This window comes from Embiotoca jacksoni, unplaced genomic scaffold, assembly GCF_022577435.1.
Source record: "Embiotoca jacksoni isolate LCO1_2020_lvr unplaced genomic scaffold, fEmbJac1.0.p SCAF_1, whole genome shotgun sequence".
NCBI lineage: Eukaryota > Metazoa > Chordata > Actinopteri > Embiotocidae > Embiotoca > Embiotoca jacksoni.
This window is the reverse complement of record NW_027185229.1, coordinates 17,917,138-17,944,669: the sequence shown is the minus strand read 5'-3', so window position 1 is coordinate 17,944,669 and position 27,532 is coordinate 17,917,138. Positions and strand designations below refer to the sequence as shown.

General features: G+C 38.7%; 1 protein-coding gene across 4 annotated transcripts in view; it reads right to left on the bottom strand.

Annotated features, from left to right (window-relative positions):
* The window catches only part of LOC138195414 (guanine nucleotide-binding protein G(i) subunit alpha-2), a 42,364-nt gene extending 15,077 nt beyond the window's left edge, over positions 1 to 27,287 (bottom strand). For 2 of the 4 annotated variants that reach the window (XM_069144800.1, XM_069144808.1), the window contains exons 1-2: positions 26,743 to 27,287; positions 683 to 725 (exon numbers count right to left, since the gene is read on the bottom strand). In XM_069144800.1, the coding sequence (XP_069000901.1) occupies positions 683 to 725; positions 26,743 to 26,860 (161 nt within the window). In that variant the 5' untranslated portion in view covers positions 26,861 to 27,287. The remainder of the gene's footprint in view (positions 1 to 682; positions 726 to 26,742) is intronic. The other 2 variants (XM_069144781.1, XM_069144791.1) reach the window with 1 other exon arrangement.
* Between the last annotated feature and the right edge of the window lie 245 nt (positions 27,288 to 27,532).

Below are 27,532 nucleotides of genomic sequence, written 5' to 3'. Positions count from 1 at the left end.
GGAATGTGAATAATTAAATCATTTAGGGTTCCTCTGTGTGTTCATGTGTGTGTCTGTGTTCTGACTGGTGCACAGTCATTACAATATCCTTTGTATTCAGAAATTCTTCCCACTCTTCTTGCGTTGTGAGCAGTATAAGATTATAACTTCGTATACTATAACATTATATTAGTGACCATAACACCAGATAGAAACCGCATAGAAGGAACATTGAATCTATCTGATCTAACAAGGAAAATGCTTCCTATTGTAAACTACTGAGGTTCTGATTGCATATGCTTTATGGTCAATACCTGAGCGTCTGACTCAAACGCAGAAGATCAATGAAGCATTACAGGAAGTTGTGAATCATCGGATGTGGATATGGCACTGTGTGTTGCTGACTTTCAAAAATTAAAACAGGATTCAGAAATGAGACCATAATCCACAGCTGAAACATTTCCGTCCAGCTGTAAATGAAATAACTCCTTGTTTGGTTTGTTTGTGTGTTTGTCTGTGAAAGGACTCTATTCACCAATAGATCATGTAAGGTTAGTGGAGGCCTATAGATTAGTGTATGGCATATATTTGCTCACCCATCACACTAACCAAGTTTCAGTGAGGTGGAGAATTCATCTTTGGCTTGCTCAGAAAAGACTGAGTATTAAAAAAAAGTGAGCTAAAGATTGATTTTGTAACTTACTTCATCTGCTTTACAATGGTGCTCTTCCCAGACTCCCCAGCACCTGTTGGAACATAAAACATATTAGAGTTACAAAGGAACTTTGAGTGCCTGTTATCTTTGTGTGTGTGTGTGATTGGATTAAATTTGTGCCTGCTTCTGCTTTGAAACCATGAGCGACCCAGCGATAACCGGCTACTAACATTACATTTTGTTGTCTGGTTTATTTAGGTTTCCATTTGTGAGGACATGATGTACAGATATGCTTTGAGACTTCCCCTATTAATTTCAATGTTTATTTTTCACTCTCACTGAAGACTGATGCAGGGAAGGGAGAGGGTTTCATGGATAGTTATTATTGAATGTTTCATGGTAGCATAACTTTTCAGAATCCATACTGGATATGTGATATTCCCCAAAAAAAAATCATTGAAAAGGTGGCTTTGCAACTGTTAACCTCTTAAATACAAACTGCATGTATTATATTTTTAGTGCACTCTAAAAATAGACTCATAAATCCCTTCTCCAATCAGTCACTTGTTTCCATTCACTTCATTACACCCAGAAACTCAATTTGCAGGCACTTAAGATAGGAAATCAATCAATGTGAACTGTCCATTACCTATAAATTTGAGAAGGTCACTATATAATGGCAATGAAACTGTACGCCAAGACCAATTCTATTATTTGGTCACGGTTCACAGAGTGCTCATGGTTTCGGATTCGAAACTTAAAAATTAAGAGCTTCAGAGCTGAGGCAGCCAAAGAAAAATGGTATGTGGCATACAGTAGCAGAGTCATCACACAACTCACAATTCAGCACAAAAACCTACTGTATTAAATTATGAATAGTGAGCTGGGCTTCAAGAACATTGTTATCTTGTTAAAATAAGTAGGCCTGAATCTTTGGCACTTCTCAAGTGCTCTCAGGTCTGTGCCACCATGCAATGTCCCTTTGCACCACCTGACCCAGTCCTGCCAAAAAACATTAGACTGGCCTGGGGCTGACGGAGAAAGTGGTACCAGCAGTGTTACCCGTTCACGCTGTCAACACTCATCATATTCACATACATCCAGCTCTGTTCTGAGTGAAAGGAGGGACTCGGGGCAAAGAAAGGGGTGTAAAAGCAATGTATGAGGTTGCATTTGCTGCCAGACAAGTTGTCACTCATGTCTTAGACAGGCATGAAAACAGAGCTGGATGGGTCCCCAGATATTTTTTTGTATCAGCACACGCATAACAATATGTATACTTTTATTTTGGTTCAAAGAAATAACATTATAAAATATGATTGTTTTTAATTTAACAAATTTACATTTATTTTGACCCTTAATCTTTTTTTTTTTTGTTCCTAACTTATACCTGAAGGAATTCTGAAACAGAAACTTTTTACTTTTACTTAAAGCTAATGAAAATACAAAATTATGTAACTAAGCAGTCGCTTCTATACATTTCATATATCTTAGAATGCAGTGATTTATCACAGGCCTTATTAAATCTCTACTTTTAGACTCCCATCAACCTGCATCCACAACAACAAAGTTTACAGTGCATTCGGAAAGTATTCACAGCGCTTCACTTTTTCCACATATTATGTTACAACCTTATTCCAAAATGGATTCAATTCATTTTTTTTCCTCAAAATTCTACACACAATACCCCATAATGACAAAGTAAAAAAAGTTTGTTTAAATTTTTTGCAAACTATTAAAAATAAAGAACGAAAATATAATATGTACATAAGTATTCACAGCCTTTGCTCAATACTTTGTTGACGCACTTTTGGCAACAATTACAGTCTCATGTCTTTTTGAGTATGATGCTATAAGCTTGGCACACCTATTTTTGGGCAGTTTCTCCCATTCTTCTTTGCAGGACCTCTCCAGCTCCATCAGGTTGGATGGGGAGCGTCGGTGCACAGCCATTTTCAGATATCTCCAGAGATGTTCAATCGGGCTCTGTCTGGGCTTCTCAAAGACATTCACAGAGTTGTCTCGAAGCCACTCCTTTGTTATCTTGGCTGTGTGCTTCGGGTCGTTGTCCTGTTGGAAGATGAACCTTCGCCCCAGTCTGAGGTCCAGAGCGCTCTGGAGCAGGTTTTCATCAAGGATGTCTCTGTACATTGCTGCATTCATCTTTCCCTCGACTCTGACTAGTCTCCCAGTTCCTGCCGCTGAAAAACATCCCCACAGCATGATGCTGCCACCACCATGCTTCACTGTAGGGATGGTATTGGCCAGGTGATGAGCGGTGCCTGGTTTCCTCCGGATATGATGCTTGGCATTCAGGCCAAAGACTTCAATCTTTGTTTCATCAGACCAGAGAATTTTGTTTCTCATGGTCTGAGAGTCCTTCAGGTGCCTTTTGATAAACTCCAGGTGTGCTGTCATGTCCTTTTACTGAGGAGTGGCTTCCGTGTGGCCACTCTACCATACAGGCCTGCTTGGTGGAGTGCTGCAGAGATGATTGTCCTTCTGGAAGGTTCTCCTCTCTTCAGAGCAACGCTGGAGCTCTGTCAGAGTGACCATCGGGTTCTTGGTCACCTCCCTGACTAAGGCAAAAAGCCTTAGTCAGGGAGGTGACCAAGAACCCGATCCCCCTGATCACTCAGTTTGGCCGGGCGGCCAACTCTAGAGTCCTGGTGGTTCCAAACTTCTTCCATTTACAGATGATGGAGGCCACTGTGCTCATTGGGACCTTCAATGCTGCAGACATTTTTCTGTACCCTTCCCCAGATCTGTGCCTCGATACAATCCTGTCTCGGAGGTCTACAGACAATTCCTTGAACTTGGGCTTGGTTTGTGCTCTGACATGCACTGTCAACTGTGGGACCCTTTATAGACAGGTGTGTGCCTTAACAAATCATGTCCAATCAACTGAATTTACCAGGTGGACTCCAATCAAATTGTAGAAACATCTCAAGGATGATCAGTGGAAACAGGATGCACCTGAGCTCAATTTTGAGTGTTATGGCAAAGGCTGTGAATACTTATGTACGTGATTTTTTTTTTTTTAATAGATTTGCAAAAATTTCTTAAAAAAACTTTTTTCACGTTATCATTATGGGGTATTGTGTGTAGAATTTTGAGGAGAAAAATGAAATTAATCCATTTTGGAATAAGGCTGTAACAACAAAATGTGGAAAAAGTGAAGCACTGAAGGTACAGTGCATCCAGAAAGTATTCACAGAGAGAGAAACATGAACAATATAGCATAAATAGGGAATCTGATTTACAGGCATTTTGTCCTGTTTAGGGATAGAAGGCGGGTGGTGGAAAGTGGAATATCATTCTCTTTACGGACGCGTGCATGTATGAAGGTCACCTTCCTGACTCCAAAATAAAACTCATCCATTAATATTTCAAGCCTACAGGGAGATGAACGCTTCAGTGAAAAAGAAGAGAGCCTCTTAATTTCCAGTGCTGAAGGTGTTTTTGGTGAACTGATCCCTGTTGTTGTGCTGCTTCAGGGGAAAACTTTTGATTTGACTTTGGAATTTACAGGATGAGGTGGTGTTATTGTTGCAACCAGAGGGAGTAAAAAGTGCAATAAAAACAGTATTGTTTTTAATCATCTTCAGGACAGAATTGAACATGAATCATCCTGATTAGGATAATTATTCAATAGGACATTCATCCATTTTATAGGTAAATAATAAACGAATAACAGATTTTACAAAGTAACCTTCACTGAATATTTAAAAAATAGTTTGACAGTTTGGTAAATATGTTTATTTAGCATTATTGGCAAGAAAGCCAACTCCTGGTTAGCTTAGCTTAGCAAAAAGGCTATTTCAAGAAGCATCGTGTAGGATTTAGTGGCATCGGGGAGTCAGGCTGCAGATTGCAACCAAACAAACACTCACCCTCACTTCCCCCTTCCAAGCATGCAAGAGACTCTACGATGGCTGTAAACTTGTAAAATGCCCTCTTTAGAGCTAGTGTATGGTTTATCCCTTCTGGACTACTGTAGAAACATGGTGGTGCAACATGGGGCTCTCCATAGAAGACCAGCTCCCTATACATATGAAGTGCTCATTCTAATGTAACTTAAAACATAACAATTTAGTTTAAGGTGATTGTAGACTAATAAAACATAATTATAAAGATGATATTCCATTACTGCCGATAGATTCGCCCGAAACCAACACACGGAACCTTTAACAGGGAATCGGGTAGTCAATCTTCCAGTTTTTGTGCCTAGCTATATGCTAGCTGACTAGAGTGTCATATTTCCCCCACAGAATGAAGGTGGTGGTAGACATCCTCTTATCTAGTCTTAAAAAGAAAAGTGTTTTGTTCCAAATGTCGAACTATTGTTTCAAATTAGTATTAATAACATAACAATAAAATAAAAATGAAATATACTGAACTCAATAAACATTTAATGAAGAGTGTATGTGGGCAAGCCTTTACAATATTATCAATATAAAATATTGCTAACTTAAACTGATACACTATATCTGTATGCCTAAATCTGCCCATAATATCTGCTCCCCTATGGATCAGCCCGTCTTCAAAGTTCCCAAGCTATTTAATGTCTGTGGAATCAGAGCTGAGCTTTAAATTCAGGAGGATTTCAGGCATCTAACTATTTTTCACAGATTCAACCGGAAGGAAAATCATGAGCCAATTTGTAGCCTGGGAAACACGTGTTCAGAGAGAAATCGTCTGAAAAGTTGGTAAACAGTGGTAGGCCTAGTTTTCAGATTATTAATAACAAAGGGAGATGGCATTCATTTATCCTAATAGGCCACAACCAAACAATGATCTCATCTTTATTTCAGTTACAGGCATTGCTAGCAGTCAAAACAACACTTTACCATTGGTGGACAAAGAGTTGCTGCATTGGATCAATCAACTGCCACCGAGCAGGATATTAACACAATTTTGTGTGTCAATAAAATCACCGGTTGGATTATTGATTTCAACAACTGTCTCATGATGCTCAAATAAAACAAGCACTATGTCTAAAACCATTTCATTCTGCTATTATGGATAAATCTGCAGAATTTTCCAAACATGAAGTCTGCTTCTACAGAGCTGAGGCAGCAATGAGTGCTAATCAGTATAACAAAGATCCATCTATGTGCTTTGCTGGCAACGAGGACAAGCTCTTTCTTTTTAGTGTCGTTACAAGAGATCCAAAAATCACATTCTGGCAAAGAGAAGACGACGCCACCCCCACTTTCTGCTTTTTTAACCCCGTCTATTCATAGTTGTTCCTGAGTTGGCGTTTAGTGAGCACCAGAACGCACAGCAATGATAACAAAATGATTTGTAGCATGAGGACCACAAGTGGTCAGGCTTCTGTAAACACAGCCATCTCTCTCAGCACATCCAATACTCTCACAGGCCTACTTGCATTGATGACAACTTGGCAGCAGTCTCAGTCACCCACAGCTGATGACACAAAGACTATTTACTTCTGGCCTTTTCTCCAGGTCCCGGTTTGTATGGTGTTTTTTCTGGCACCCCACTTGATTAATTGATAGCACATTAATTGCCACAGTTGTGATTACAGAGTATTTGTCTGTTTTTTATATAGTACAAAAGTAAAATATTTGCTATTTTCTTTTAGATTGTAAACTGAGTATCTCCTGCTGTCTATATGTCTGTAAATTAACAAACTTTGGCTTTTGGAATGTCTGTTGAACAGACCAGGCCATTTGGAGAAAGCATGTATTTGGCCTCATCTTTTAGATAAGGGCTGTTGTTTGCTCTGGAAGTCCAACATTGAACTTACTTTATCTGGTGAAAAACCAAGCCATTGATTGTTGATCTGTGGATGGACTGCCGATTCAGTGCTTTACTCTCAAATGACTGTGTATAGTTGTGGTATGTGGTTGTGGTTCGATTTGCCTCATTTTCTTTGTTTGTATGGGGACATCTAACCTCACACTGCCACACACATTTTACAGGAGTCTGGTAGTAACACCTTCTTCTTCTTCTGCTTTCGTTGTTTAATGACAGTAGGGAAACCGCCATTAGGTGTATTACTGACACATTCTGGCATGAAACAAGACGAGGTAAATAGCCACATAAACTGTTTAATTTTGTATTTTGTAATGACTGTTCAAAAATCATGATTATTCCTTCAGACGTAGCTGAGAACACCATTGAACACATCTGGTAGTGTTTGTGGTGGAAAGCTAATGAGGGATAAAGTCACATCACAAGTGATTTTCACTCTTTTAGGCTCGGGAAGAAGTGTTGAGTCTGTGGCGTAAAGTGAGAACTGCCTCGTGAAGTTATTCATTTTTGGGTAAGAAGAAGAAGTGAGTGGTGTGACGCCGTGTCTGTCAGAGGATGTCTCGATCCCTCCTGAGCCAGTACTTGAATAAATACAGTAGTGGGAGGGGAGTTGCATGACTAAGTGTTAAAAAAAAAAATACTGAAAATGAGTCACAAAATTCATAAAACATCAGTGACACATGAAGTCCTGTGGTCTGTATTTGATCCAAAGGTGTTAATTACAAGCCTGAGGTAAAATAAGTCACATTGTGAACTGGCTGAGAATAGCTGCGTACATCAGGGAGAAGGTAAGAACTGCTCTGGTGTAGCTCACAGGGCACAGATTCCCTTTGGAAAAGCTGACACAGAACCTTAACCCTGTATGGTGTGGCGATACCGAGCAGAAACAAACCAGCTTCTATTATTCAAACATTAAAAAAGACCGTAAAAGTAAGGCATCGCTTTTCAAAATAGAATGAAATTGAAGACAATGTTCAGGAAAGCTTAAAAAGACAACGCATCGTAACTGAAAGGCACTTAAAGAAGAGGACATAAGAGGTGTTGGTAGTAGAAGCGGACAGCATGGACAAGGGTGGCAAATGGGCAAGAAATGGAGGAGGATGACGCTGCAGAGCAAAGTGTGTGAGAGGACTGAGTACGGTGGGCATTGGTATTGGTAGTGGGATGAGGACTGGCGTGAGTGTCTGATGAATTCATAAATATTAATAGCAGGTTATCTGTAAGTTTGCAAGTAAATGCAGAGTTCAGCTGTACACTCAGCAACACTGTAATGACTTAACACTCAAGAGCCAACTGCAAAGCATTCAGCAGCGAGCAGTCACGTGCTTTGTTGATGCTTTCTGCATTGTCTCACTGCCATGAGGTTATTGGTTTGCCAAGCTAACCACAAGCCAACACACTTGTGTCTATAAACACCAAAACCTTCCAAGAAGCTTCTCTAATTGTGGCACTAAAACCAGAATTGGTGTATCACTTTCATAGTCTGACTGATTGGTTAGCTCTGCTTCGTCTGTCATTCAATGGATTGCTAATGTTAGCATGCTAATAATGTTCCCAACGACTGATAACATCCAGGTGTTAGAGCAGTACACCTATACCTGAGGCTGAAGCGAATTATATTTTTGCAGGTATTTGGTTGTAGATACACTATTAATTTTGACCTAATGATTTTACATTAATCCATCCAACAGTCTGGACATACCACATAAGATCAACATGGTCATCCCTAGAGCCATGCTGCTATGGCTAAAAACTATTTAATAGTGCTGCAATGACTGGTCATCACTTGGTTAAAAGAAATACTCCTTTTTTTTTTTGACCAAGGTTAATACCATACATTTACTGCTTACAGCTTCTTAAATGTGAGAATTTGTCAGCTGGATTCTTTCTCTGTGGAACATGAATGTTTTTACAAAATGGTATGGCAATGCTTCAATTGCAGAGATATTTGAATGTGGACCAACCGACGCTCCCTTGAGCCATAGGCCAGAATGGCAAACATGTCTGCCAACCAGCTATTTGCAGAAATGGACTACAGCTGAAGTGGAGAAAGAACTCGGCTAAGGATTTTTTTAAGTGACAAGCGCACACACACACACACACACACACACACACACACACACACAACAACATATATTTTCTATAAAGAGGCAGAACATAAATCCTGCTATTGCATTTCTTCTGTGGAGACCTGTATCACATCCTAGCACATGCCAGTGTCTTAGGCCAGCTATTGTCTAAGCGACTGCCATGGGAGAATGACTCACTGGCCCGGCTGTGACACGATTCATCCTTCGCTCTCATCCCGGCCTGCTGCCACCAACTTGGTGTCAACGACTGCTCGCATCCAACTGGCTTTTACAGCCATTTAAAAGGTTAACCTCCTTTGGGCGTGAAGGACACCGAGCAGAATACCGAACAATAATGCTACTGCTATTTAAATCGCGGTGCACACGTCATGTGACGGGTCCGTCTCCCGTGGAATGTGCGGGTCACTCCGAAGCCTCCGTTCCAATCTGCAGCGGACATAATCAGCTGACGGTTCGGCTGGGCTCGAATCTACTTGCTGTTTTTTGGTTTTCCATTGTCCGACATTAGAAACATTAACACAGGTTCACCAATTTATTTTAAGCTTCTCCATCTCCTCGAAAAAAAATGATACAATTACATAAAATTCTAAATTCCTGCCGATGTAGTCGAGCATGTACCTACGTCCGCAGCAAGCTGTTCTCAAGACAGCTACACGGCAAAACCACAAGCCAGGCAATCATACTCCCAAACAGCCTATTTTGAACAGGCACTGACCTGGTTTAATTTAATTTAGAAAGTTGTGTTTGAATAGTTGCATAGTTACACTCTGTTCTTCATCAATCCATACAGGTCACCTGATAAATAATAAATATCAGTCATGTGACTCTGTTACTAGAAATGGGAAATTTGAGTGCCATGGTGGGTTGTAGACTGATGCTCATCAGTGATTGCCAACTCACTGACCAGTTGACATGTTGGGGATGGTAGCATGTGTGCCCATCCACAATTGTGACAAAACAGTTGTAAATTATGTTATATAATACATATCGGTGACTGATAACACACTGTGCTGCTGGTAAGCCTAGTAGAAATCCTGCTCAATGATTGAGCTTGTGGGGGGTACCGTTATTTATCCTGCTCTGCCATGCGAAAAATAATGCTGCACTGATCGATATTTTTATATAAACAATGGATAAAATAACTATGACAACGATGTTGCTTGTAGCAAGAATGCCACCATTAATTAATGCTCAACTCTGCAGTTTGACTCTGAGAGGTATTTCCATCTTGTATTTGGTTTTACAGCCCGCAGTATTATTGTTTAGGTTTACAGTAACCCCTTTTTTCAACTGCAGCTGGACCAACTGCTTTATTTAGCATCCAAAACCCAAAATGCAGCTAAAAGGAGAGTGCATGTTGGAACACTCAGTTGATCAGGATCAGCTTTAGTGCATGCTGTTTTGTCTATTTGTTTGAGAGAGAAGCTCAGCTGAAAACAATCATTTATAAAATGGAGCTGTTATTTTTCTCCACAAACTTGGTTCTAACACATTGCCCTCTGTCAGCAGGCTATTATCAACAGTCCCTTCCTTTTTCAGTCAGCCTGAAGTCAAGCCTTTCCCTATCCTTCTATTGGCCTACCGATTGCTGCAATCTTGGAATTATTTGCAGACGGTCTACTTCAGCTTATCAAGAGGGAACAAATTGTATTACTGTATTATAACATGCAGGCTCAAGTGGGTTACTGTGTATATATACCAGAATTAAAAAAAAAAAAAAAAAAGTGTTTCAGCCAGCCAGGCAGCCACTGCTCTACCTACCACCACAAAAAACATTTTCACATGCAAAGTGAGAGAGCGATGGAGGAATTTTACATGGCTGGATACAGTACAGTATGTTATCGCCTGAAGTGGAAAAGTAGGTCATCAGCCTTGCCGGGAGCAGTGGAGCTTCACCGCTTCGCTCTGCAGAGAAGGATGCCTGCTGCACTGAATGTACAGACAATGTTGAATCGGTGAATTCAACTATGCTACTTCAGTACCAATGAAAGCAAAGCAAATGAAAAAGAAAACGGGATTAGATTTGAAAAGAGGAACATGGAGATAAAACCATGAGGGGCAGCTTCTTCTGATGCGTGTAAATCAACAAGCACAAGCACACAGAGAGAATGAGACAAACAACAACGGCGAGTGTAAGATGACATGCAGATGTATGCAGTGCAATCAATCACTGCTGCCCGTGGAAGAACACCGAGCTCATAAAAGGACTCTAGCAGAGACACATTTCATTGCTGTCTCCTAATAACAGAAGCAAGGACCTCTTTACTTTTAATCCTTTTACATCCTTCAGCACTACGAAGCATCCTGTTTCAAATTAACGCCTATCAGCAGTGGGTAGGTGTCGATACTGTTCTTGACTTCTTCATACCTTTCCAATACAACCTTTGCAGTCTCCAATGACAACACATCTTCCCCATTAGCAAACATGAAGTGTGTTTCAAGGAGGTGCCATTCTTTCTCTCATCTAGTTCCTTTAACATGATCCTCCATGGCAAAGTAAAATGAAATGCAGAATTTAATTTGCTACGCTTGCGATGCTCAACTGCGTCTACTCTTGAAAGCAAATCATCCAACCAATCTTGATATTTTAAGAAAGTGAGTTTTTGATTTCAAGCGCTTTGATTTCAAAAGCATATTACATCCCAGTGATATAATATCTGAAGTGATACTTTGCCCATTTCCAGCAAAATAAATGTATTTGCCAACATTAGATCATTGGTGGGTGTTTTTTCACAGTGATCTGACTTTTCAGGATGAGGTTATGAATGCAGCACTGTCCTGCGTTCTCCATTGGCAACATATCGAAAATTACTTCTCTTTCAGCCAGCTAGTAATACTTGCTTTTATATATTTTTTTTGTCTTCAGCCTGTACCAGAATGAAACAGTTTTACCACTGCTGCATATAAAATCCTAATGACTCCAATAATAGTCTTCATTCAGTAGAAGGTTTAGTTCCAGAGCGATAGAGAGATTGTTATAAGTCCCCAGTAGTGCAATTTTGCGATTGCACTTAGGAACTTTACATGACATTTATAATTAGTCTGAAAGTTCAAACCCTCCATAAAGCGCTTTTATACTGCAAACAAACAGCACCATGGTTCAGCTGGTCCAGACCAAGACCACATCTTTTGGTCCTTATTGTTGTTGTTGAGTAGATTCTTGTTCTTGCTAAAAGCCAGTCCATTAAGACTTTGTTTGGGCCATCAGTTCCTAAGGAAAATCTGAATATCTATCAAGTCTTTTGCATATCATAAAACTAATAGATTCAATGTTAAACTTTAAATCCCGTGTTTAAACTAGGTTTGCGTATTGTTTGGAATGTATTGCCAATGTGTTTCAGTCCTTATACTTTTTATTACACTCTATGCTTTGAGGAATATAAACAAGGTTTTATTCAACATCCTACTTTAATTTAAAAAGTATATTCAACTTTTTAAAAGTTAAATGTTGTCTCTGCACCAGCTGCCATATAACAGTTACTCTCAAAAACCTTAAGAACAGCCAGTTCTCTGTAATGAGCCACATATATCAACCCTCTAATCCCTTAGGTATTAGCTCTGCATAAGCGTGAAGATTTGATTAGATTTGATTATGGAAACAGTTGGAGGGATGTCATTTTTGATAGCTGCCTGACACTGATCTAGTCATTATCTAAATCTTTGGCTCAAACGCACTGACAGGGAGAAAAAGTTTGTGCTCAAATTACCTTCAGGAGACACGTGCACAAATTCAAACTCTACAATACAACACAATACATGTCAAACTAGCAGCCAACCATTTATGTCACCATTAAACAGGTTAAACTCCAAAATATAAGGGGACTCATTAAAAAAGAGCAAAAGTTACCTTTATTTCTTGTGGATTTGTTCCCTTACCACAGTACTAAAATTGTCACGACTTGTTTATTTTATTCTCTAACAGATTAGCAGGGCTTCTGACAATTTTAAATTAGGTAAAAATTTGGTCAATAAATATATTTCCAATATATTACAAATGCATATACTAAAAATAAACAAATAAGATACTTTTTTGGTACTTTTGCTGGCTTTTGTTGTTATTGTTTGTCAAGGATTTTGTATTAATTGTAACTAATTTCTTGCCATTATATTGCACAGCCTGAGTTTTGGTCTTTTCTACAAACCTCATTTATGTTTCCCCAAGAGCATGGTAACAAAAGCTATTGAGAATACAAACTGCTGAAAATATACATATTGACTTGTAGGTAATAATAATAATGTTAATATTAATCCATATTTTAAGGGGTCATTATTTATATTAGTGTCAAATAAAGAATAAATCCGGGTTGGTTTTTCCTTCTGGATTAGGTCTTCAGAATATAGACATTCAATCACTGCATCAATAATCTCCCATGTCTATGAACTGGGACCGTGAAGGCTTGCTGTCAGCAGAACTGATTCTACATTTTACATGTGACAGGTTGTTGGATATATGCGATACTGACTATACACCAATCACATAGGTCATTTAAAACAAAATATATGTGTACTCTGCTTTGCTAGAGTCTCTATTAATTACGCTAATCAAGTGAATGAATAGTGATCCCCTGTTATACAAGTTGACATGTAGAGGCTCTATTTTTGACGGAAGCCGCTGACACGCTGCCGGCATCACTGCTGAACTCTCAAAGCAGCCCGTCTTGCGTGATGTGTGCTTTGGTGCGCAGACCTTATCTGCATGTCCAAAACACACTGTGACATAGGTTTGCATCCTTCAAATAATACATAAATTGTTACAGATTTACTTTGTGCTAATAAAAGGTAGTTCATCTCTTAATATAATCTGGCAGGTTCACCATTTTGTAAACAGACTGATTATTCACTGAAATCCAAAACAGAGCTTTAGGCCCTCTCCTTTGCTCCCCTGGCGTCAATCCACTGCACCAGGAAAGCGATTCCTCACTTATCTAGCCATCAGAGCTGGTCTTTGCCTGCCAGTCATTCCGCTTACTCTCCCACCTCCCCATGTTTCTGGATACCGATATCTCGGCTTATACGCAATACACTCACACACACACGTCAGCAAACAGATGAGATATCAGGAGTGCAGGGCAGTTGCTGCAGTGATTGAGGGACTAGAAAACCATGCAATATTCAACTACTCTAGGGGTACAAAGCAGATTTTATGTGGTCAGACTACCTCTTAAACTAAGGGGTAGAGGTTTCAAGTTACACATTAAATAAAATGCAATCAGAAATAAAATAAAAAAATTTCAATTAAAATAATCAATTAATGTGTTCAGATATACTTAAGCAATTTCACACTAGAGGGTGTGCTTTAACGTCAGTGATGCGGTCAGGACCGACGTGCTTGCGCCGACGTTAAAGCAGACCCTTGAGTGTAATATTGCGATTATACAAAAAGTTACCAACTAAAGAAAATATGCAATCAAAATATATTTATATATTGTGGGACAATGGGTGCGCGACAAAAAAAAGTACTCATTTTCGTATGCGTTTAGTTGACGGTATAAGTGCTCTTATTTACTTCTTATGACGTCTTATTTCAAACTTTCACCTTCAGAAATACCTTGCACGATCTCTCCTGCTCACTAACATAGTCCAAAAAAGTTCACGGGTATGATGGCAACAGAAATGTAGAATAACTGTCCAAGCAGTATAAAAACGATCCCGTAAAATCAGGAAATATGGAAATATACAGAGCAATTATGCAGTCAGAATAAAGTAATGCCACTGCCTACAAAAGTGCTTGTTTTTCAGCCAAGAGGTTGATCTTATTGTGTGTCTAAGAATTTTTTTTTTGGCAAATGTCATTGTTATTTAAGATTATCATTTGGCATTTTTGGCTTTTATTTGGAAGTGACAACAAAGATATAAAAGTGCACTATAGCACTTGATTGCCTTAATTGAAATTCTCAACTTGTCCACTAACCTCAGTCTGTATTAAATCTCATAAATTGCATCTAGCGATATTAGAGATCAATATATTATTAACTGGATTGTTGACTTGCAGAGAATGTAAGTTCTACACGTACACTGATGCATGTCACAGATTAGTCTCAAATCTCACTTTTACATAAGGCAAAACAACAAGAGACGGTGGTAAATTAGCAAAACGCCACGCAACTGAAATTAATTAATTGAATATATGGGATAATAATACTTATTTCTAAACCAACATCTCTCTCAGGCTAAGACTGTGTAGCTTGGTTAAATGTCATGTTAATGACATTTACATTACAATCAAATCTTTTGCAGCCTGACTCCTACCCTTGACAGTTCTGAGTCCCTTCCAAATTATTGGTGCATTAAGTAACAGCAGATCCAAAGACATTAGGGCTCCCACATGAACATCAGAAAAATGTAGGAAATTAAAATTAAATCCAAATTAAAATATCCGCATTTCTTTGCCATTTAGAGAGAGAGAAAGAGACAGAGCAAGTCTTACATAGTAATAATATTAAACTGTCGGACATGTTTTAGGTCCTAGTGATCTTTGTCTCTGAGCTAAAATGTTGCTCATACTGATAGACAATAGTGAGACTTACAATTTGTGTTTATTATTATTATTATTGTTATTATTACAGAAATTGGACATTATCAGCAAGCACAAACTTCGATGCCACTCTCTCTCGCCATTAACTGCTCAACAAAAATGGCATTGAGGCAACCCTTAGCCTAAATGATAGAGCATTTCAAATTGTCTCATTAACTCCCCACTGTTCACATCATTTCCAGAGTGTGGTGTAATTTAGAGGGCTGTTTTAGTGAGGAATGTTCATGTAGTAATGGGATCACTCTACCATAGTGACACAGAACAATGTCATTTCTATCTGGTGTTTCTCCATTTATCATTATCTGTCCACCTCACAAATATTCACTCTGCGCTATCTGTACTTTGGTCTCCACCAACCCCTCAGGTAATATCTGACTATTTAGCTGCTCGATACTCCACTATGCTAACCAGCTACTTTGTCCGTCTGCCTGGCTCAGAATACACACCTAAAAAAAATCTATAATTCAACCAACAAAATCAAATTCAGGCAATGTACGGAAAGTACTTGCTTATATTGTGAGGACACACACTCGGCTACCAAACAACCTGTTTGTGATGGCATTAATAATTGAGAAAAAGAAAATCTCTGAAAAGAGTTTGAAATGAGCTAATGATGCCTTGTGGTGTCATGAGATATTTAGGTCACAAAACAGGTGGTGTTCAGTTATTTTTATCTCCATTACTAAAAAAGAGAAAAACACTTTCACCAGCTTAACCGAAGATATTAAACCTGCTGGGTTACTGTTGTCTTAGCATAACATTAAAGTTTTTATCACATGGATTACTTAGTGCGACAGCGGAATCTTCTTACAGAACGACAGGAGAAGTATTTTCAGGCTTTATTTTTGATAGCAAGGCAAATAGAAAAACAATAATTTAATCTACACAAACCTTGCTCTTGAGTTATTTTCACTGTTTGGCAGAACATTATTATCTGTTATTTTTGTTAACATTTTCTTTATATTAAACATCTCTGTCTCAGTGACGAGAAATACTTCCCTGTGGTTGTGTCCCTCTTCCAACCAATTGACTTTTCACATTCAAATATGATAGCAAAAGTCATCTTGTAAGTATTTTGGTGCATACTGTTTTTGCAGAATGCACCAAAAGATGAATGGACACAAATCTGGTTCATCTTTGTGAGCTACAATCTGTGAGCTAAACTATTTTACCTTCAATTACTAAAGATTCAATACACTCAATAAACCATAATGACAGATTCCCTGTATATGGTGCACAAAGTAAAAAAAAAACCATTTTAGAAACCCAAATAAGAGTTTACATAACATAGCTATCAGTCTTTTTAACAGCCAGTATACATTTAGTTGTGTTAACAGACTATTTGTAGTGTTTTTAATCTGAAAAACTGCCCGTGTAATGCTTCAATGCAGTTAATACCCGTGTTTCTGCAGATCTCTCCAACACAATGCTGCTCCCGGCATTGCAATTACTTTGTTAATAGGAACAAGTCTTCCACTGTGTTGTCTTTCATTGTAGGTTAATGTAGCAACTACATCACAGACTCAAGAATTTGACTTTCAATTATTTTGCATCTTTGTGCTACACAGAGTAACAGCATCATTTTTGAATTTTTTTTATTGGCATTCATGAACTGTATTCGCCCCGGAAAGCCTTTTTTTTATTGCTTGCTTAAAAGGTGGCACAGTTGAAAAGTTTTTTTTTTGTTGTTTTTTAACTTGTGAACCTGCTTATGACTTGCTGTACAACAATTATAAATCCTTCAGTCAGCACTCTGATATCTAAGATATTGATGTCTGAACTATTGTATATTTTATGAATCTGTGAATGTGAGAAGGGGGGTTGACAGAGTTGCCAGGAATCAACTGGCAGCCAAATCAATGAAAGACTTTAATATAGAGCTTCAACTCAATGCACTCTGTATCAGGGCCACTGATCGTAAATGCTAAAGAATGACCTGAAATTAAATTGCTGCTGAGCAGACATTTTACACAGTAAAGCTACAGCATGGGTGCACTTCACTTGGTAGATTTTTAAACCAATGCAGCATCGGCTGAAACGGGTAACGTAGGCTAACTATGCTTCAAAAAATGTCAGAAAAGGAGGAGTTTTACGAACCAAATGCACATCTTTAATGACTGTTTTTTGTCCCCGACTTCAGGACAATTCAGCTGAACACATTTCTGGAAGTTTTTATTGGCCTTTGTCCGAACAATAATATAATACATCTATATAAGATATTTGCTTTGAAACCTAGTTAACCTACGGCCTATCTATTGTGTACATGGTGTATTGGTGGAGCTCTCCCTCACCAGTGCAGAAACCAGTTTGATTTACATTTACCTCTGACTCAGGCCCACAATCATTTGAACAGAAATAGCCATGTTCATGGCTGTGAAGCAGTAAGGTGGAGTGAAGTCATTGCCTGGGTATGTAGGCAGTGACCTATCAGTGTGTCATATGTCTACATTCAATGAACAATGCAGCGCATGTTAATGTCACGCTTGGTTAGATCAAATACAGTCTGCAGTAGGCCCAAGGCATATTTGTTGATATATAGCCTGGCTAATGTAAAGGCAGTCAGATGTAGCGCTAATGCACATTAAATCTATTGACACATCCAGCTGACAAAGTGTAAACACATTGTAGACGCAATAAAAAACCTTTGCGTCGGAACACGACGAGTGAGAGAAATCTTGTTGTCAGAGCAGTGGTAGACAATCTGCATAGCATCGACATTTCCTTTCAATAGATGCTGCTGGTCTTTAATACCTGGTAGCCACCGGTACCTGTAATAAGGTAACGGGTTAGCTCACTCATCATGATCCTGCAGCAGGTGGTTATAAGGGCGCAAGAAGGAGTCCTTTCACATGACATGGGAGCCCCTGAGACCGTACAGGTGAGGATGGGTCACTCTTTGCCTCACCCATGATCATTTAACCTAGCATGAGAGCCGACCACACATACAAATAAAAAAAAAAAAAAAAAAAAAACTTGCAGACAGATGCCCAGATGGCTTTCTCCTGAGCATTCAGGAATGATCATTTTTAAGAGGAAGCATCAGCAAAAGGAGCATACAATACTTTTAAAGCAACTACTCTGACTAGTTCTACTGAAGTATGTGTAATCCTGGGATGAATTATAAATGGATGACTGACAAAAATATCAACAGATACAACTACCGTGAAATTTCAACATTTATTTTTAGCATTGATGATTCACTGCCAACTCTGACCATACACCATTGCACCGTCTTTTGCTAACCAACTTCTAGTTTTGATTGATCTAATGACACAGCTCTCAAAATTATTTCAAAAAATTGGGTCAGTAAACAGGTCTGAGTGCCACAGGGAGCAGCTCATCTATTAGCATCCATAATTCACTCTCATTTGGAATTAATGACTGATTATCGCCATCAAATGACGTCACGTTGTAATGGCTTCTTCTTGTTTTTTTTCCTGCTACTACAAATGGTGATTTCATGTCTACAGTACATGTATGAAACGGCCTACATAAACACCATTTAAATTGAGTCTACTACTGCAACAGAATAAAGGACTTTGAAATATTATGTTTCTACTTTTATTATCTATCCTAGGACATTTGAGGTTGTGAGACTGATAGGTGGTTGCAACATCCCATTCAAGTAATGTCTCCCTCAACCAAAATCTGAAACATGTGAAGCGACAGAGAGAGACCCATTTGTTCTCCTGTCTAGGAAGTTGTGATCATGTCAGTGAACAAATTCTGGCAAGAAAGCATATAATAAACACAAGAATGTTCGTAGACAGGTTAATAAATCATATCTGACCACAGTTACATTTCCTGTCGCCACCTGCCCTTTAAAATAAATATTTTTCAATGCCAATTACTTCCTCACACCTACTTTCAGATTAAGCTGAAAATCATCTCCAATGGGAACACCGTTTAAAATCGATCTACAAAGGTCCTGTTTCAGTGTTTGTTTACCAAGCCAGGAAACATTGTTCAGTTTAATGTATTATCCTTCAGTAATGTCAAACCTGCTGAATTGATCACATCATTAATTGTCGATAGACAAGTCAACGGAAAAACAAAATTATTGTATTCACATAAAAATGGCAAACATTCAATAGCTCCAACTTGCCCTACAATTTAAAGATGTCATTTTGGATCTTGGTACCTTGTGATGGGCATTCCTGTAAATTCACTAAACTTTTAGTCTAAACTACTGATTAGCGGCAAAATTAATAATCTTTTTAGCTTCATACCCAGAATAATAATAAAAAAAAGGTTTATACTTTGTCTAATTTTAACAGATTTACTTTTTAGTGCTGTTGCTTTGTGAATGTACTCAGGATTGTGCTTTGGCATGGCAATTATAATTGGATAATAGTTAACTCTCTAAACCTTGTTTTCTGCCAAACGTATGTATGCAAAGTCAATACATCTTAATGTATTTGACCATTGTAAAGTTGTCTTTTCTCAGTCTGTATTTTTGGCCTGTTGCCCAGGTAATTGCTTAGCTTTATACAAATATTTCACAAAGCCTTTTTTCTCCATTATCTTCTACCTCCACAATTATCTCTTCTTCTCATTTTAAATCTCTCCATCACTCCCTCCAACGCTCCATAATGTTTGAGTGTTCTCACAAAACCAATTAAGAGGTCAAGGTCACACCAATTACATACTGCACCACCTACATACAATGGCTTTGGAGTCCAGTGCAACTAAGATCAAATGGCTGACGTTGTCACGGGTAGTATGTTGATGACTCAGTCCTAACATGGCTTTGCTGCTTGCTGTGGCATACTTGCAATCTTCACCTACTGTATGACAGAAGATGAGTGTCATGAAAAGACAAGGAGCAAAAGCAATAAAAGCTGTTTCCTAAATAATTAATAAGGCTGATAATGGAAATGTGGTAGAAAAATTAAAGATGGGGAAGGATCTGGTTTGTCATTGCACCAAAAAAAAAATTAAAAAAATGAGGATTGAGAATGGACTTTAAAATGGACTGTTTTGCATGTATTTGTGAGCTGTGATTAATATGCTTAGTTAAACATATCTCTCCTCTAAAATGTGCATTATAACTTCAAAGACTGCAGAAAATTGTTGGCTAACAAAACCAAGTATCAAAGTTGCCAGATAAATTTCCTCCTCTTGTGGTGGCAGAAAGTGCAGAACATATTGTAAATTACTTCAAAGTAACAAAGATATGAGGAGTTTATCTTAATTCATTCTCCTCTAAAATAGTTTACACAATCCAGTATTATGAGAATAAACTACAGAGACTACAGTCCAGTACCTCAATAATAAGCATAAAGTCAAAATAGCATTGACAATGACAACAAAAACTTAAAATGTGTAGGCTTTGTAAATACAATGGTTTATGGTAGAGCTGTTGGATTGCACCAGACAGTATATGCGTTCCCAATAAAATGCTCAGTTAATGATTTGGAAAAAAAGAAAACACAATGATCTAAAGAATTATTCAGTTGTTCCATGGAATATTGACAAATTCTAATTAGCTTTATCATGCTATTGTAATCTGCACTACAATAGACAAGTCTACTATCATTGTTTCTTTTAACATGCTTTTTTTTAGGATTTTTGGTTTCAAGTGCTGTGCTCTATGGTTGAGCACCACCACTACAGCAGCTAGCTATTGAACAAACTGAGTCAGAGATTTAGCTATGATCATAAGGGGGAATAATTACATCAACAAGTTATCGCACACCCTCAGAGTCCACACCCATACCTGGCATGGCTGAAACACGTTGCTGCTATTCCTTGCACCAAGTACAAATGCAGTATTAAAAACACTAAAAACTCATTATAACTCTGTATATTGTAGAAGAGGGGGTAAATCTTTCAGAGGCAGATTTGGACATGGAGCTACAGTCATAAACACATAAGCCTGAATCTGATGAGTGGAATTGTCACTTCCACAAATACCAAAATAACACTCTTACAGGGTGTCATAAACCATCATCCTGCCTCAGGAAATATTCAGCACTCACTTCCCAATTCATCAAGCAAAGCAGACACATTGACAAAGTGCCCCAGACATGATCTCATTCATGATTCCAAAGTCAGGCACACACACTATACACAAGGCCTAAAAGATGTGCCATTCCCCTGCCCATTGGTCCATTGGTACCCTGAGCCAAGCCGCCTCATTGGGGAAAATCTTAAAATTGCTTCTGATGTGAAGTCACTCTTATGGCACTAACCCAAAAAACAAAAACAGTTTATTACTGGACATTGTTTTGTTAAAAAGACAAAACTCACCACTAACCCGTCTCATTTACCACCAGCAAAGGTGAAAAACTGACTTCAAAGTAAGAATTGTATCCTACATGTGACTGCAGTTAGGATTTATTTCCTGCTAGCTCAGCACATAGAGTAAATGCACCTGCACTTACTGAGGACTTAGTGGTATTCACCAGAAACATGACAAACAGTACATAAGTATATTCTTTGAACATGTGGCTAGTTGTGAAGTAGTCATCTCTGGATGGACAGTCTCACCCTGGGTGTTTCTCTCTGCCATGAGAAGTGAGTAATGTCTGTGAAGCACTATTATTATTGTCTGCCTCAGGAGGGAATTAGAGATATAGCTGCAGTGGAAGCTGATTTGAGTGAGGTTCAAAGGAATGAAGTTGTAAAATATAATAAAAAAGTATACCCTCCTGAACATTTTTGAGTAAATAGTTGAGACTGAGAAACAGAAACTACCTGTCAAAATGGGCAGCATCTTCCCCTTTGAAATACGTTTTAATATGAAATCCCTGAGATAATAATTAGATCACTAATGTAACAGATGATAGCGCCAAATCTAAAATGTTTGCGATTCTAAGTAATAATAGTATCAAAAAACCTACATACATAATTTTAAACGGCAAAACAAGATGGTTTTGGGGCTAAATTTGATCATATTGCTTCAACATAGTCAATGGTAATAAACCCATGTTTACATGTCTATGTTTTTTGTTCAGCACTATTCACAGTTGGCATGATTTGCTTAAGTATCCTGTTACTGATCCATGTAATGGTGTAATTTTAATTGATGGAGTGTTCTTCTTACTTTCCAAAATCTCATCTTTGTCCCCTATACCTTTACAGTTTCACTTTAATTTGCTCACCAAGTTCTCTCCTTATAAACTTTTCTTACTATGTAAACAACACAAGATGAAATGACCTTATGAAGCTTTAGCAGCAGCAATGAGTGCTTCTCTGACTTTACTTGCCCTTGCTTTCACATCTCAAGCTACAGGGGCAAATTAATTATGCCTTGTTTGGAGGAGGTTTTTCCCGCAGTCTAAAATGATGGCAGCCACAACTCACTACAAATACCCTGCATGTTTTCTGGGGGGGCGATCTATAATCCTCAAAAAAAAAAAAAAAAAAAAATGCTAGAAGTGAAAGGCATAAAATGATCATGCTTAGTAAAGTTGCAAATGCAATATTTATCTATCATAAAGCATGAACGGTCTACTAGTGAAAACTTAATGTGATTTTGAATGGCTTTAAAATTAATGCTGTGCTTTGCAGATCATTTCTAACACATGTACAAACAACCATTAATTTGGAAAGTCTTTCAATGAATCTCAGAATTGAATGAGTCCCCTGGTCTGAAACCAAGCCTGGGACCTTTAATAGGCTATTTACAAGTTTTACTTCACAACATCAAAGCAATGAGCACCTGAGAAGTACTGATGTTTCAAAATGCTTCCCCATTACATGTGAAGCAGTGATGATCTCCACGTGTTGCGTCACAGATTTATGCAACTTTGGGTTTTTGTTCCTGGTTCCAGCTCTGATAAAGACGTGCCATTGAGTCAGACACTCACACAGAGAGGTCTCGAGTATGGCGCAACATGGTGAAATCAGTCTTTCATTACAACACTGAAAGTGGTGTATGGAGAGTTTCCTGAGGACCTGACACGTTTTTAGCCCTTTTCAGAACTGTGGCTAATTGCATCAGCCCAGCCAGTTAGAAAAATGTCAGACAACAGCTCAACTAAATGTTCATCACCATGGGCTCGTTGTTATTCACCATATAATTTTTTTCTGACTGCCCATCCTGAGTCTTCACAGATATTTACAATGAGCTAGTCTTTAAACTGATGAAAATAAAAATATCTCATTGATTTTCAAGTTAACAAAATAATTTATTAATTTTGCAAGAAAGAAAAAGTAGGCTTTTTAGTTCCCCCGAGAACTCGTGATTGAAAAAAAAAAAAAACTTGGCCAAGTGCCGTGGAGCCATTAAAGAAGCTTTATACACACTCTTTTATGCTTCAGTGGCTGTCAAGTGACTTATCTGGTCTTTGCCAGGACAAGTCTGTCCCTTCTCAAACAGAAATGGTACAAACAGAGCCATTTTGTTGTCTACATTGTGTCCTCAGCTCAACTTTAAAGTAAAAAGGTGACCAGCAGCAACCTCGTCAGATTATTTAAATTTTGTGATTTTGTTAGTACCTTTCTAAAGGCCCCGAGGGACTGAAATTATATCATGATGGAGGGTAAATAACTGGTGAGGCAGCGAAAACTTGAAAAACGGTGATTTTGTAGTGTAGGTCAGCTGAGGTTTCACAGCAGATCATCAGGTAAAGAGTAAATGTTGCTTAAAAAGCTTAATCCCAGCAAAAAATGTCTTCCATCATAACCAAAAAGGACAGCAATAATAATAATAATAATAATAAAAAAGTAATGGGTTCAAGGAATATTTCAACAATTAAGGGAAGTAAACTTATTCACTGTCTTGCCAAGATTTTGATGAGAATATATCATATACAGGAAAGTGGTAAACTGCAAAACTGGCTCTGCACAAAATGGAAAAAATGCAACAATCAGCACTTCTCAAGCTCACTAATTAAATCGGTCTCTCCTTGTTTGTTTATTCCTTACAAAAACCAATATGAAACTGTGGTTGAAATTGTGCAGTGACTTCCTGGGAGGACAATATCATTCCAGGAAGTCACTCCACCCACTTTGTAGCATTTTGTCAAAATTTGTGTGACTTAATTCCTCTGGAAAGCTTATCAAATATTTACACTGGTCTAAAACACCATCAGGTCAAGTGTGCTGTTAGCTCTCCGAAGTACATCGATGTGACTCTTCATCCATGTACCAACAGACAGGTTTTTTTTTTGTGTTATTTAGTGTAATGTTAATGTTGTTTTGCCAGTTTGTTAGTCCAGATGCAGACTGTTAGAAAATGTAGTGCAGCTCAAAGTAGACAGATCCAATGACCGCAGAAATGACATTGGACACACATCTTCAGATTGTTGTGACACCACAATGTAGCGTATGTTTTGTTGTCTTGTCGGACACAAATAACCAAAAACCTTTTGTTTGTGAAGCAAAAACCTGAGCCCACACAGCGTGGCTGTACACACGCTGTCTATAGCCATACTGTGTGGCTCTAAGTCAAACCACCAATAGAAACTCCCGTCTCCTCCACCAGCATATGTCCCGTCCACTACATGCAACGCAACTCGCAAAGGTTTTTGCTTTGCAACCAAAAAGTCCGGTTTGATAAGCAGAATTCTGAATTCTGTGAGCAAAACTAACAAAACTGAAAGAGCAAATTCGTTTGCAATGCAAATAATTATATTCTCAGTTCATAAATGTTTATTTACAAAGTTGATTTTTGATTGCAGTGAAAGAAATTTGCTCTCAAAAAAGTTGTCTTCCGAGCATAATAAAGACACAAAAATAACTTCATACACTCTAATAGGGCCGTCACTTTTTTATTTGAAATTCAATCATTCGTTCGAAACATACTTCACATGCGAACTGTAATGACCCGTTTGAATTCAAGATTTACCGTCTATATGCGCAGCAGACCGTTTGAAATAAGTTTGCCATGCCAGCAGAGCTCTTACAAATCACCATGAGAGTGACCTATTGTAGCCCCTATTTGTCCCGATATGATCATTAGTTGTTGATTAGATGAAGGTAGAATTGAGGACATTAGCTAGCAAAGCAGTGCAGAGGGGACAATCACAACACAAAAACATCCGAGAAGCAGCACGTGAGTATTTTGGGTTCTACGAATGAATTCGAAAGATATTCATTCAGATATAATTTTTGGAAAAAATGTGACCACCTCTACTCTGTTAATATTGTAATTGAAAAAAAATATATATCTTGTTAAACTAAAAAGGTATATAATAGTCTTGTGGTCACTAACCTCATATGTAGCATCTGTTTCTAAGAAAATGTTTATTGCATAAAAGAGCAAAACTGTTTTCAAAAAGGTTGATGATAACCACTGCATAATCATAATATACCTTTTTAAATCGACAGACGTTTTGACTTTTCATGGTAGGAAAAGCACAATAACAGGACCCTGAAACTGCAATCAGCCATTATCAATTTCATGATTTACACACACACACTTGTTTTAATGTGACAATTCAAAATGTCTTCAGAAATACTGTGGGCTCCATGCCCTAGACCTCTAATTTAATTTCTTAATTCCTTAAACGATGTTCTGCTGATGCTGAACTAGTCGCTGTCACTTTTGTTGGGCTCACAGAGCATGTCAGTCCACAGTCACCTTACTGTAACAGCAGCTCTACTGCACTGATGTTGCACACAGACTTTTAGAGAAACACACTTCTAGAAGCTACCAGCCTCTCCCTCCAGCACACACGCGTGTTTTTCTATAGTTGTGAGGACACTGCACATATTCCCCAGTACCTTAACCATCACAACTAATTGTCTAACCACAAGCCTTACCCTAACCTAAACCTGATTCTAGCCTGAACCCTAAAATGTCCTTGCAATGTTTTTGGTCCACAGGTATCAAAAGACATGTAAACACACACACACACACACACACACACACACACACACACACTGACAAAGCCCCTTGATAATGTAATCCAGGTCAGTTGTTAACTTGAGCTGTGTGTTCACTTGGTGAGAAGGAGAACAACAAATCAAAAGCATGACGATGGCAAACAGAGACAGCTGAAATGGATAAAAGGAAGTGAGAATGTGGTAATGAGTGGGAGTGTGTGTGCATACAGATAGCAATATCAAGCTCCATAATCTATATCATAGAAACTGTTTTTCCTCAGTTATCAAATGTGAATTGTTTTGTTGTATTCCTTTTGTAAGAGGCCGCTGATGTGCATCTAGGATCAGAGCTGAAGTGAAACCCTGTTAATGTTTAGTCCTGGTCTGTGGGTTTAATATATTGAATTAGGCTTTCTGGGAAAAATGCCAGCTCCAAGCTCTGAGAAGCTTCACAGCAGTGTTGACATGATGACATCCGACTTATCTCCCAAGTTGTTCAGTCTGATTATTAACAAAGACTGTGTTTCTATTTGACTATTTGACAGATTCAGCAATTCAATTGCCTCTTTTCTGTGCTTGTCCCTAATACAGTATGGTGGATAATAGGTCCCTGTCTTGGGTAGAGATTCAATTCTGTCGATATGTGGTTTCACATCTTCAGGTTTGTGATACAATTTGATGTCCAAACTTAAGTTTCATGCTGCATTATTTGCAGAAATCGTACTTTTTAATGTTTTCAGTACAGCAGCCTATTGAGCTGCTTTTTTTTTTTTTTTTTTTTTTTTTTAAATCAGTGAATTGTGTTATGTTTAATCGGGGTTAAAAGAATTTGACTCCAAAAACTGTGGAGAGATTTATTTTCCGCTGCAACACACTCCCACACACTTTGAGTTTCTTAACGTAATTCTCGGAGAAATCTAACTTACCTAGTAAAAGCAATTTCACTTCTCTGGCTGCCTTCTCCCCGTCCTCTCGGAGGTTTTTGTCAATCATCTTTGACCTCTCCGCGGCAGCTTTATCCTCGGTGCTCACCGTACAACCCATGGATCCGAACGCAGGGGCGCACCGTCAGTGCTGCGATGGTCTCAACGCGGCTGCCAATGCCAGGAATAACCACGGAGCAGCTTTTGCTTCCAGCACTGCCTTCTTGAGAGAAAACGGTCTGTTCGAGAGTTTTTCTCCGAGCGTAAAAAGTCAATAGCCCTACTCTGCTGATCGATTAGACGCTCGAGAACGAAGCACTCAAATCAGTCGTCTTTCCTTTTTTTTTTTTAAAACTCCATGTGGTCCATGCCGAGACGCTCAGAGCCCTCTGTGCTGCACCCATCCACAGGCTGAGATGCCTGTGCTCGCTGCTCCGCGGCACGCTGCCTCACGCGTCGTCTTGTCGGCCTGGTGAGCAGCACGTCCCTCCGCGGCGCGGCTGCTGCAGTCCTGGTTTGTTTTTTTTTTTTTTTTTTTTTTTTTTTGGAGGGTGTGGGGGGGGGGGGGGGGGGGGGGGGGTTCTGTGCTCAATTAGGCTCGCGCGCAAATCCTCATATCCTTGCGATAAGTGGAACCCATCAACCATTCGCACCGACGTCACTTGAGCAACTTGTCGCGACAGTCCAATTAAAGCAGGTGTGCTCTCCACGGTAGATTGTGTGGAACCAATTGGATGGGGAGGCCAGTGAGGTGTGATTTCAGGAGTGCAATGTTCAGACTGCAGTGGGCGCT